This window comes from Nelumbo lutea, chromosome 6 (assembly GCF_056320005.1).
Source record: "Nelumbo lutea isolate HS-2025 chromosome 6, American lotus-T2T, whole genome shotgun sequence".
Classification (NCBI taxonomy): domain Eukaryota; kingdom Viridiplantae; phylum Streptophyta; class Magnoliopsida; order Proteales; family Nelumbonaceae; genus Nelumbo; species Nelumbo lutea.
Window position 1 is genome coordinate 6,411,352 of NC_142689.1, and position 13,665 is coordinate 6,425,016.

Consider the following 13,665-nt stretch of genomic DNA (forward strand, 5'->3'; position numbering starts at 1 on the left):
TTCTTGTTTGTTTTCCTGCAATATAAATTTGAAATTTCAATTGGTTTTGACATTCGATTAACTATCATGTGGTAAACTGGAATTAGAAACTGCAGCTACATATTAGTAATTTACTATTATTGGCCATTCATCGAGAAAATTTTGGCTGTCCACGTTCCGACAGCCACTACTGTCCACAAGGCTTGGTAGCACTATTATTTTTACGTTTTACTTTGGGTCTTCAGCACTGCCAGTCCCCTGAAGCCTGGTCTGAGCCTGTATAGGGCGAGCATACATCCTTGGACCATCCAATGATTTTTTGCCAAGTTCCAAAATCCAAAATTGTTAAAATGATCAAAGAAATAAGTCGGTAGTCGGTACATACAAAGAATAAATATATAAAATAAAATTGCTCAAATAACCAAGATGATCCCCTCTATACACATTTTGAACTTCCAAAAATATTAAAAATATCTAAATAAATACATTTTTATATTTAAACCCTCTAGGATCGATTGTTCTTCAGACTTTGGCTTCTCAATGGCTCATACCCAAATGTGTGAGATATGTATCTTTTTCGATGATGACCTAAGCCTCATGGCAACCAGTATGACTCGCCAAGCTTCAAAATGTCACTAAAAAAATCAAGGTTTACAATATTGCAACGTATCGGTGAATTTTGACTAATACATATTGGTTTTCAATTGAACCTTGTTCAAAAAATCAAAACCATATTAGTACCCACTTGTTCAACCTGAAATCCTGAATTGAAAGGGGCTTAAAAAGTAGAATAAAATAAAACTGAATTAAAAAATAATCCATTTAAAGAGGATTCGGTTGGATCCATTTTTAATTGGACCTCTATCTTTATCGAATTATACTATTATCGAAATCCAATGGGTAAGATCGAATTTGTTAATAGAATCAAATTTGGATCGAGGCAGCCATATTTGGAGTTTGGACAAATGATAATAAACTACCTGTATGATCGATACTGTCAATTGAACATTCCATTTTGATTACGTATTTTTAAAAATGGAGTATTTCTGTTTTGATCACATAATTACTACTTTTTTGGGTTAGCCTGTTTTTTAGATTTCATCAGTCATCCTTACCGAGTCAAGTGATTCATGTGGCTGACCAGTTCTGTAGATGGACCCGCTTCACCATTGTGTACATGGAGAGTGGAGACAGAATTACACCATTCCGAGGAAACATGACACCCATAGAGTCCGATAGCGGTGAAAATGATGTAAAGGCCCCTGTTCCACTGCACTGTACGGTTAGTATCAGTCTTACTACTCTACCTAGATAAGTTTTTGGGTTAAAAGGAGGCAGAACAGTTATGGTAATAAATAGTGATTTTATGAGAGATCATCAATGGATCTTCTAAGGAAAATGTTGCGTGGATCACCCTAATTGACAGTCACTCGGTTCCAATCTAAAAGGACCTGTTGAACTATAGTCTCTTTGTGGCATGGTTAGTGGCCTCAGTCATGTGCACCCTTCTGTGTATGGGCCCTATCAAGAGAGGGAATAAAAAAGTTAAGATAATTTGCATAACATAATTTAAAAAAAAAACTTTATTTTTTTGTTCATTTAGGTTATATTTTGGTACTATAATTGTTTATACCTGAAAATGTTTTAGCTTGATCAACACACAGCTGTAAAAAACATGTAGTATTAATAAAATTGCGTTTATGGGGCTGAGGACTTTGTATTGATCAATCCAAAATTTTAATCTCATTGGAGATTAAATCTAATAGAGTTTGATTGGTCAATTACATGAAAAATTATACCTATATATATGTTTTGAAAATAGCTTCTTTTTTTTTATTAAAAACAAATTTTCAACTTGTCTCATATTGGAAATTACAAGTTTTGTTTTAGATCTTTCAATAGGAGTTTATTTACACTTATTAGATAAAGAAATGAGAGTATGGATGCTTGCTACCATGCAACGTACACGCACGTGTGTGTATGGTGCAATGAGGTGCTTTAGAGGTACTTTGCTCACACCTGCGTGGCTCGTGATTGGTGCAAGACTGATCGTTGATGGGATTAATAATCACAATTCGATCAGGTGTGATCAAGAGGCATAATTCAAAGTTAAGAATCATTAACTATTAACTACCTTTTAAACAGTCAATATTTGAAATTGTAACTGTTCAATGTGCATTCTCTAAAAGCACGTTCCTCTACTCTATAACTCTTTAGAAACTATTTGAGGAGCATGAATTAAGAATTTTACACACAATTTCAAAAATCATTCTCTCTCTCTCTCTCTCTCTCTCTCTAGTAGTCTGGTCTATTATTGTTTCACAGAAGGTTTCTTTAGAGACTCTTCAACTTTGTTGGTTACATATTCTCGCCCAAGGCTCTGTTGTATCATGGGAACGGATTTGCCTGTAACCCAACAACAAACTCAATGAAATTGAGTAGGGGCAAATGACGTTATAAAGACAATACGCACATCGAAGCTTCTCCTTCAAGTCTCAATGACCCTATTTCCCAACATAAAATACCTCTTCACTAATTCATACAATTTTTTTATGACCGACAACAAATGCAGGTAGCTCTACCCCAAAATTCAAACCAAAGAACTCCCAAAATCTCAAAATCCCAAATGACCATAATTGGTGAGCAGCAGTTTGTGAGTAAACCCCAATAAAGTAGTGGGGTTTTAAAAAGGAACGGGATTTGCTTCTCACACATGGGCGCCTTATAAGTACATCCACGTGCACTGAAAACATATCCTATGAATAAAAACTTATAAATACGAGAGATGTTCCCAATGCATGGTAGGATATGTATGTGAGATCGGTGTAAGACGCCCTGTGTGAAGAGCAGATCCAATCTCTTCTAAAATGAGTTTTATAATACTTTGTTTGCCTCAATTATTACCATAATTTGTTAATTGAAAATTAATCTCCTAAAAAATGCTTTGAGAGGGGCTCCAACTTTCCAAGTGAATTGGTTATTAATAGTTGGAATCGTCGTATAGCAACTCGATGATAGATAAAGTCTCTATGTTTAGTCAATGATATGCCTCGCTTGGCTGCAGGCGGGCTGAGTCTGGATTAGAAAAGTTGATGTGTATACTTTAATACTTTATCCATGAAACGGAAACCAAGGAAGCTGACTGGTTGGATGAAGTTGAAGGCATCCATACAACCGTCTTTTAATTCTAAATTACTGAACAGCAATTTATGTGGATACTAGTGAAGATTTATGGGTCCAATTCCCAATTTTATATGTATGTATATATATATGTCCCCATATATAATACATTGTGTCGTTTAGCGTAAATATTTTTACAATTATGCCCTCAAAATAGTCTATTTGGCGTCCACTATTCAATCAAATAAATATGAGTCACCTGAAAGTGAAAGGGATTGAATTCTTCAAATAAATCGAACAAGGTATGGACAAGAATAAAATATGCTTTCAAAATATTTGGATTTAAGTATTATAATATCAAATTGATATATACACCAATATCGGTGCATTCAGATATAGTTGAATATACATTAAAATACTCTATAATATCCTCTAATACTTGTTAAACTTAAAAATATAAAATTAAAAAACAGATTATTAGGCATACCAATGTTTTAATCTTTGATACGGACAGATGTAATTAGTAAATGGATTTGAAATTTCTTTTTGGTAATTAAATGGATTTGTATTTTTTTCTGAAAAGTAGATTAATTGTGGATTTTGAAAATAGGTTGTTGTTATTATAACATGGAAAATTTGATGTGCTTTCATTTTGAACCTGGATTATGTTTCAATACCCTATCAACATCATCTGGCATCATATATTTTATACATGACGGGTCTCACTTTTATGTTTAGCCCCAATTTTATAATAAAATGTGTGGTGTCATATCAAGTTGGCAGGGTGTTGGAATGTATTTGATTGGTAGATGATCCCATCTCTTTCATTTTAACCTCTACTATTGCAATCAAAAGAAAAGGAAGGCAACTGATTTGTGGGCATACCCTTTATCATGGTAAGTGATAACATTCACAAGAAATTATTATTTTTATTTTTAATTACAAAAAAAATCATTATTTTATAAATAATTAAGGATATTTATTTCATCCCAAAATTGGGATGTGCTCAATTCACTCTCAATGAAAAGGAACCCTTATGAACGACCCCACATCAGCGACTAAACACAGGCTCTATGTTCACTTCTTTATGGGACAGAGGGACCGAATGTGGTTGATATTTAGTCAAAGGCATCCATTTGAAGACTGCTATGATCAGTGGTGGAGTCAAGTTGGGGAGGGCAAATTAAAATGTTAAACAATTTAATGAGATAAAAAAATAGGGTTTGAGGGAAAATGGGTTTAAGTAGATTATAAATATTTTAAATTACATATATATTTGAGAATTGGAAAGAGTATTAAAGAGAGTAATCCTTTACATTTTATCACTTTATTAGGTTTTGATCCAATCTGTACATATTAAGCGCATATAAATGATGGTTTTAATAAAGGTTTGGGGAGGGGGGCAAGGACCCCACCAAGATACTTGTCTCCGCCCCTATCTATGATGAATCCGGTTACGTGTTTTGAATTGAGGAGTCCATGAAAAAGGTGATGGTATAGTGTCCACCGCTTTAATAATTAAAAAGAGCTGCCAACGATTACATAAATGGTTCAAAGTTCAATCCTGAGAAAAGATGCATATCATATATACTGTCCCCTGAGTTACTTTGGTCAATGTTTTACTAATAAAACTACGTACCACATTAGCATTAATTCTGTAATCTGCAATGGTTTTAGAACTCTCCAGTTACCCAAATTTGAGGTATTTGTATGTCCAGGATTTTACAATGTTATAACAAGGAAAAATTGGGATAAGAACACGGTAAATGCTTAATAAAAAAATTCTTCAAAAAGGAAATCTTCTGTTCAAATAATAAAAGTGTGCATATTATCACCTATCAGAATATTTTGAAAAAGGTCCTAATGTTTATAAATTTAGATTGCTTTTCTTTGCAAATTTCATATATATGTTATTCCATACTTTTGAGAAAGAAAAAAGAAAAAGAAAATCCTTCACATAGACATGAAATTACTACAGATGGGTGTAAAGCACGAATTAGGGGTTGCAGATTTGTAGAATTTTAACTAATGGGTTCAGATATTCGTGCTTAGACACATCGAAAATTTAACAAATTTATAATCCAACCTGACCAAAATTGCACCTAAATAGTGGTGAATTATAAACCATGGTCTCACAGTTACAGAGTTTGAGTAGTCAAACTCAAACTGAAGAGGACTGTTTTATAAGATTAGCAATTAAAATTTTGACTAGTCAGAAGACTCAAAACTGTCAAAGAAACGAGTTCAGTAACTAAGAGGCTAAGAGGAGGAACAGTAGTTAGCAATGCAATATGGTAAGAACTAACAAGTATTGTGCAGACAGATGAAATTGCTAAGATGGACACCAAGGGTTGTGTTTAGTTTGAAAGAAATGTAAGGAAATCTATACAAACACAGCCTAAGAAAGGAAGAATAGTATTAGCAAAGTAATATGAAATTGTATAGGTTTCCCTACCTTTCTCTTACTTTGCCTACCTTTTCTTTTAAACCAAACACAGTCTAAGAAATATTGAATTAGAAATGAGTATATTTGGAAGAACAGTCTTATAATAAGAACAAGAGATGTTTTTCGATTAATCCCTTTTCTCCTGATTCTCCAAGAACTATAAAGATCATTTTCCAAGTTTGAATTTGTTCATTTGGAATATGGGTTCTACTTTTTTCTTTTTTTTCCTTTCCCTCTCTTTTCTTTTTATTCCCTTCCATCATTCTTTAAGTTCCATAGTTAATGCTCTAACAGGTGATTAAACGGAAGAAATATGTTTAATATAGTTGAATAAATCAAAGTTCAAAGTATGACAGATCTAGTTTCAAACAACCAAAACTCTATTTCTGCTTGTTATGACATTTTGTCAGGGATTAATATTACATCACCAACTATAATTTAAGATATTTAAACCCAGTCAATTTCAAAGGGAATTTTCAGATTCTCCCACATCACCTTTTCTTCCTGTATAATTATACAGGTAGGCGAATTTGACACAATAAATGGGAGTGGTACTATGGTATTGTTTCATAGATGGAGATTTTAGAAAATAAAATCAGAAAGAAAATGAAATTTTGCAAGGTGGGATAAAATGAAAATTTCTCTAATTTTTTTTTTCCATATTTTGAATCATCAATATAATAATATTAGGAGAAGGCGACAACTGAATTGACGCTAATATATGGTTGTAAAGGAGTAAGGAAGAGATCATAAAAGGCCCTGATTTAGCAATAAAAGATAAAGCAAGGATCCATAACATGGGGCTACACTACTACTGTTTCTTATTCTATCTTTGGAGCCTTTTAAATCTAGGGCTGCAAGTCGTGTTGGATTCAGACCCATTGAAAATTTAAATAACAAATTTCCAACTCAACCCAATTCAAGTTGCATCCCCACTTATACCTAATTGATGTCATAGGAGATTAGATTGGCTTCGGTCAGGGCAAGCCTGTGCTCAAACCATCCCAACAGCCTTTTGCAACTTTGAATTAAGAATATCTCTAAAACACATAAATGAAGAGATATCGGAAGATATTCCCAAAGGTTTTAAAGACTGTTAAGACAGGCGTTGCCCTAACAGAAGCCGAACTCATGTTATAGAGTAAGCGCATTCATCTCTACATACGTATGTGACATATTGTAGCTCACTTTCTCATGAAGAAATATGTAAAAGCATTTGAATTGCTACCTTTGCTATTCCATGTAAAAAATATTTAAAAAAAAAAAGATTATACTAATCTATACTATTAGAAAGTGGATTTCACTACATAATATTAAATTTTGTCTTTTATTTTAAGGATTTATTTCCTTTTAACAGTTGAGGCCAAAAGGAAATGAATTTAAGGAACGCCCATTGTAACCTAATTATGTTTAATGTCAAAAGGCAAACTTAATTACCTTTATCACTACTTGAATTGTGGGAAATATTATTAGCTCACCAACCATATAATCTTTCTATTTTTCGAAATGATCAGGACTCCTAATGTCGAATGGAAAAGGTCCTTCGGAAGGCCCCAAGCCCCAACTACCTATGTCTGACACGTGGACGAATTTAATGCCCGTGACCTAGAATGATCATGTGTCTCTCCACCGACATCCTTACATTGTAGTTTGTTCCCTCTTTCCACAGGGCAAGATAACTTTGAGTTGGAATTTGCTCAACCGTACGATACCAAAGTTATTAAGAAAAAAGAAGAAAAAGATTGATAACAGTTTAAGTTGATGAATTTAGTGGGGACAGTAATTAAATAATGAAATAATACATGATATAGTTGAATTGTTTTAAAATTTTCAGTTCAGCCACTTGCTCTTATTATCAAACGGCCCCTTAGGTCCTTTATTGGGAGGGTTGAGTTTAAAATTCAGCTAAATTAGTAGGGTTGTTCATAAGAAGACCCAAATTGACTAAATTGACCAACCCAAACCGGCCCAACCCGAGTCAACCAGGTTTTCTTTAGCAGCGGTCGGTTTCGGGTTATAAAAAATCACAAACCAATGATTCAGTTTGGTTTCGGTTTTTATGTGTAAAAATCGAAACCGACCCAACTCGAACCAAAATGACTTAGTAGTTAGTTCTTAGTTAGTAATTACAGCCTACTTAGTTTCTACTTAACTAAGTTGTCTCTATCCTAATTACAACCTACTTAACTAAGTTGTCTCTTAAACTCTGCTCCCTCCACATCTGAATCTATAGATGGGCCACAAAACATTAAGGAAATATTGGTTTTCTTTGGAAATGTAGAGCCAAAAATGAACACTTGAACAACAACTAAGTCACCACTAAGTAGAGCCGAAACCGACTCAAATTGATTAAATCAATTTTGCTTAACACAGTGCCAATTTCGGTTTCAATTTCAAATAACCCAATCAGATCGGATTGATTGAAAAAACATGAATAAACCGACCTAACCTGATCCATAAACAGCCCTATAAATTAGAGTTCAACTGCTTTAAATGCTTTAGATAAATTATTCAACGAGGCTGAAGTGGATAGCCCTTCAAATGAACAGCTGATTTAAAAGGCTCTCCTAATTTTCACTAAACATAGCTTATGGACTATGTAAGGCCACCTTAAAAAGCCAGATGCAGCTGCGTTTAAGCCCTCCATAATGGGCATTAGGGCTTCACATAACGGTTTTTGCTTTGTGAAACTCTAGGAAAGCCTGCATTTGCCCTCTTATAGCAAAAAAAAAAAAAAACGACTTTCTGCGGTGAAATTTCTTTTAATTCCTCGAAAAAGCAGTTCGAACAAAGTTTCAGCACTGCCAAACGGGTTCTTGGCTCCAATTTTTCAGAATTTTAATGGATATACTTCAGCCACGTGTAAGGAGTTTTAAACCAACATTTTGCACTAAAAGAATAAAAGCCTGTAATAGAGGAACGCTAGAGAAACAGGTGGAAAAGAACACCTACTATCTTGCCACGTGGAAGATTCTCCTATGCCCTGTCCTTTATTAAAGATTCCTCACCTCGCAATACGACTCGACCAGCAGCTTTATATTGCATGGTTCCATTTCCATTTAACACGAAGGGAGAAACTTGTAATTTAACACTGGCGGACGTGAGGGGCACTTATGAAATCTCGTTAAATACGCATTTTGAGGGAGAGATGCCATAAAAATTCAAGTCAGGAGCTTTTATCATTCAGAATTCAGATTACCAAAAAAAGAAAAGGGAAAAAATTATTTATTGATTCGTTGTTTTCACATTTTCGGTGTTTCTACGCTACCCTCTTTATATTACTATCCTCGCGCTCTCAAGCCTCCCTCGTTGTGGAAACTCGAACAACAACCAAAGAAACTCAGTAGTAGATCGAAGAAGAAGCACAGAGATCGAACAAGATGTCTTGGCAAACTTACGTTGATGACCATCTGATGTGCGAAATCGAGGGCAATCACCTCACAGCCGCCGCGATCATCGGTCAAGACGGCAGCGTTTGGGCCCAAAGCGCCACCTTTCCTCAGGTTCAGTTCTTGTTTCTATCCTGGTTTAGATTCTAAAGTTCGATTGTTTTGCGATTTTTAATTGATGGGTTTGGTTGATTACTTATGGGTTTCTTAGATTATGCGGATCTAACGAGGATCTGTTGAGATTCGTATTGGTTTCAATTGAAATCATGCCCGATTTTATGTTTTACATGCATTACTTTAATATATCTTTTCTTTTGTTCTATTTTTTTCTTTTATTGACTACCCCTGTTAATTTGTTGATTGTTTCAATCTAAAAAAAGATCACCACTTATCTTTTTTTTTTTTTTTTTTATTTCTGAGGCCTCTGTTTTTATTTTATATTCTAGTTTGGAGTTGAGGTTTGTCAATTTGATGTGTATCTTTCATATTCTCGAATTGATTCTGAAGCGACCCAATCCGTATGTAACGAGATGGATGTATTTGTCTAGCCGAACTAGCTTAGTGGGGATATGTCCGAGGATTTGGATTTGTTACCAATTTATTGCTGCTTTGATTCGGATTATTATGATATTTGAAATATTAGCTTTCCTTGTATGTTTTCATGTATTCATGTAATTGAGATGGATTTATCTCAGGCAAATGATGTGTATTGGCACTAAATGGATTCCCATTTCTGCACTTGCCCTGGTCTTTCTTCTTTATCAATTGTTTCTAATGGTAACACAATTAACAGTTAATTATCATAGGTTTGGGCATTGCCCGCCAGAGCATCAATTAAATCTCCAAGTTGCCCTTTTTATCATACTTTAGATGTTTTTCTTCAGAGGAGGATATTTTGAAGATTTTTATGGCTATAGAACATCAGGGCTTCTTTACTGCTCAATTTAAGCTAAATTGCCATCTGCGATTGGATATGAACACATTGTCTTAATATCGTAACATGATTTTGCAACGATATTCGCATTGCATCATTTTCTTCCTTAATAAATATTTGTACAAGTTATATATTTCTATTAAATATTTCATCGTATGTATGCTTCTCTGCTTCTCTTTAAAATGCTTTATATCATGTATGCACAGAATGTATGGTCTGATTACACAAAAGGAAATTCACGTTGTATGAGATCCCATGTTATGATGTTAACTTGGACTGAGAGAGTGGTTTCTGTCTTGATTAAATTCTGTATTAGAAGAATTAGCAGCATATACATGTATGTTCGTGTTTATGCCTGTTGTTTTTAGTTAACATATTGCAACTCATTAATCTAATCTGTGGCAATGTAGTTTAAACCTGAAGAAGTAACTGCCATTATGAATGACTTTAATGAACCTGGATCCCTTGCTCCAACTGGCTTACATCTCGGTGGCACAAAGTATATGGTGATCCAAGGAGAACCAGGGGCTGTTATTCGAGGCAAGAAGGTGATACGTTATATTCCTTTCCTCGCAACTGCTTTTTTTCCTTTCTTTCTTTCTTTTGGGTACAACACAAGTATGTAGACGCATACATGCATAGCTAGTAGTAAATGATGTTAAGGTTTAATCTAAGATGCGATGTTCCCAACTGCCAAAACCTGAAGTTAAGTTTTCAAGTATCAGATTGGTTAAGACTCAAATCATCCATTTGGCTAACACTCTATCGAAGTGCCTTTTTTTTTAATTCTCAGGTAAAATTCTATACTGGTGATTTAGGTGGCATTTGTGCGTGGTTATAAATTCATAGGTTCATCATCTTGCGTCATCCCATATTCACTTAGGGACTTTGAAGCAATTGATCTGACAGTTCAGTTTAGATCTTTATTTTAACCAGCAAAAGAAAGGCCATACTCTACTGTCTATGTAGAAGACATCCAATTCACAGAAAATGCTACTGCCATCATCTTGAGTCATCCGAGATGTTTGTAGCTTGTAATCATGGTTTCATGTTGTAGCTTAATAAAAACAGTTTACAGGGATCCAGGGTTTAGTTTCTTTGAGGATACAAAATGATTAATGAATTCAAGAGTAGAAAACCAAAGAAGGAGAATAATGAGCCAACTCATGAGCTGCCGAGTTGGCTTCCCTGTAAACATGGTGGACCTCATTATCTCGCTGTAGCTTTCTTTGGAAGTTCACATTTCAAAAAGAGCTAGATGAGAATCTTTTTTTTTTATTTTTATGTAATGACATTCTTGTATGCTGTATCTGTGCCTGTGTTGTGTTGGTTGATGGGAAGGAGAAAGTAAATTATTTATTCTTCAAGGCCTTATGTTTTTTCTAACATTGATTCTCCAGTTGTCCTATGTCATAACATGTCAGATTTGATATCTAGCAATTGTTTGCTGTTGATTTTCCTGAACTTTGAACCCAGGGCGCCGGTGGTATTACTGTCAAGAAGACCAATCAGGCCTTGATCTTTGGTGTCTATGATGAGCCACTTACTCCCGGCCAGTGTAACATGATCGTCGAGAGGCTTGGCGATTATCTTATTGAGCAGGGTCTTTAGTTGCCTTGGTATGTTTTATTACTTATAGCAATTCTTTTTTTTTTTTTTTTTGGCTTCTCTTTATGGGTTTGCTTCTACCTACCTGCCATTGTAATGGTTGCAGTGAATAATATTACATAATTTGAGGTCATGGGAAACTGTGTGGAAACAAAGGTATTTGGTTCTTGGGCGTGGTAGAAATGCTCTATTTCGTACTTATGCTCTGTCTTTGTATTCTCCCTGTTGAAGGGGTTATGATGATTTTCAAGTGAGATACCTGTTGGTCTTATCTATCATTCTGTTTAATTGTGGGTTCTGGGTTCTCTTTATAATGGATTTGTTAGATTGAGACTCTTCTGGTATCTATTCCCATTGCTGTGCCTCTGATTAAGAACAAGTTATTGGTTTTTTTTCCCTTTTACGTTTTCCATAATTCCAGAATCCCTACGATCTGAAACATGAATGCTAAATTGTGAGGACCCATAAGCCCCCCAACTCCATCACAAACCATGAACAATATGAGCTGCCCAGGTCTGTTAGAAGCATACACCTTCCCTTAACGTTAGCTTGCTGTTGGATGTGTGATGTAACTCTTGAGATATCTTCGATATAATTCACCTTTTTATTCACTCGCTGCAGCCAACGTACTTTAAGTATCACCTTAAGTTGAAAGTTGAAACGTTGTCTGGTTAGTTTATGGCTCCTTTATCTGGCTGTTCCCATTCGAGGGTGGTAGAGTTTAAAACTTCAGACCCTTGTCAGATCAGATGCCAATACAACCATACAAGGTTTGCCTTGAATGAACCAAGGAGGACCTGAGATCATATACCTCAACGGAGGTAACATTTTCTGAAAATGGTAGGTCATAAGGATGTTCCTGGTTGCCGGATCCTCTAAACCCCCTGGTTCAGTAATTAGTAGGTGCAACCTATAGTCCAACTTGTTAATTTGATCCCTTTTCAAATAAGGCGTTAACTTCCATCCAATGTAATTGTCAAGAAGAGAAAGAGACCCATTGAAAACGATAACTTATACCACTGAAAACAAATTTCCAGATGTGGAAAAGCATGTCCATTCACGCAAGTATCTCTAATTCTTCGTAGCCCATTTGTCACTGAATCCCACTTCTATTGGTCATTATGAATCGGTGAAAACCGGGAACGGCCGGTTCATGAGAAAAACCTGGATTGTGCTGAAAAGACTTTCGTCCCTCCCGGCATGTTTGAAATAGACAACGATATTAAGGTGGTGTTTATTAGGTTGTGTTTGGTTGCAATGCAAATGTAAATATGTATACGGTTTAGATCTTAAATCGTTTTTGCATTCATCTTGTTTATTTGAAATTAGTGTTAAGTGTGGGCTTCATCATTAAATGCTTCAATCAAGGTTTAAAATATCAGCCCGTATCAGTTGATACGGGCCTGTATCAGCCAATACAGATCCTAAACGGCCTGTACTAGCCGATACATTCGAAAAAAAACGGAAGACATGGATTTTACATGTTCCGTGTATCAGTTTCTTCGTTTCGGATCTGTATTGGATGATGCAATCCCGAAACCGAATCATTTTGGTTTCCCTTATTCAATTAATCTATATTTAATACTGGATCTCTCTCTCATTAATGTCTTTTATTACTTATCTATTTAAGTTTAACTTTTTCATTAATTAGTTAATTACTCCTATATTGGCAAAGTTAAATTTGAATTTTAGCGTCTAATTACATCTCTCATTAATTCTATTAATTAATGACTCTCTCTTTCTCTCTCTCATTAATTTCGTTTTCTTAGTGTAAACTACAAATATTAACAATAACAAAACTCAAACCCTAGTCACTAAATTTTAATGCATATAATTTCACCACTAAATCAGTACGATTTGTTTATTGTAATTACATGCATTTTTAGTTTTAAGTCAATTGTTTTTCTTTTCTTAGTGGTGCTTATTAATAAATGCTGAAATTAACTATTAAAATATATATATAATAAATATTAAGATAATTATATTGGTTATTTGAAAATTGATGTATATACATTCATATTTTAGTTTTTTTTTTCACATTTTAGTTATTCCATCATTTTTCAATGGCTACTAATTATGTATCAATATGTCACATTTTATATAAAAGTTAAATTATGGTTTTTTAATAATATATTTTTTATAATTTATTTGAATTTCTTAACATATTTATGTGTATCTTGATTTTTCGT

The 13,665-nt window shown here is 34.4% G+C and overlaps 1 protein-coding gene across 1 annotated transcript; it reads left to right on the top strand.

Annotated features, from left to right (window-relative positions):
- Positions 1-8,797: 8,797 nt before the first annotated feature.
- Positions 8,798-11,824, top strand: LOC148847053 (profilin-1-like). The gene is made up of 4 exons (XM_088949529.1): positions 8,798-9,048; positions 10,279-10,416; positions 11,345-11,487; positions 11,583-11,824. The coding sequence occupies exons 1-3, from the start codon at positions 8,926-8,928 to the stop codon at positions 11,477-11,479; spliced, it is 396 nt and encodes a 131-aa protein (XP_088805655.1). The 5' UTR covers positions 8,798-8,925; the 3' UTR covers positions 11,480-11,487; positions 11,583-11,824.
- The last annotated feature ends 1,841 nt before the right edge of the window (positions 11,825-13,665 follow it).

What these genes read in the sequence shown, in the direction of transcription:
- LOC148847053 (XM_088949529.1), top strand. Translation starts at nt 8,926, where the DNA reads ATGTCTTGGCAAACTTACGTTGATGACCATCTGATGTGCGAAATCGAG. An exon ending in AAAGCGCCACCTTTCCTCAG is followed by an intron (nt 9,049 to 10,278) that starts GTTCAGTTCTTG and finishes GTGGCAATGTAG; the next exon opens with TTTAAACCTGAAGAAGTAAC. An exon ending in CTGTTATTCGAGGCAAGAAG is followed by an intron (nt 10,417 to 11,344) that starts GTGATACGTTAT and finishes CTTTGAACCCAG; the next exon opens with GGCGCCGGTGGTATTACTGT.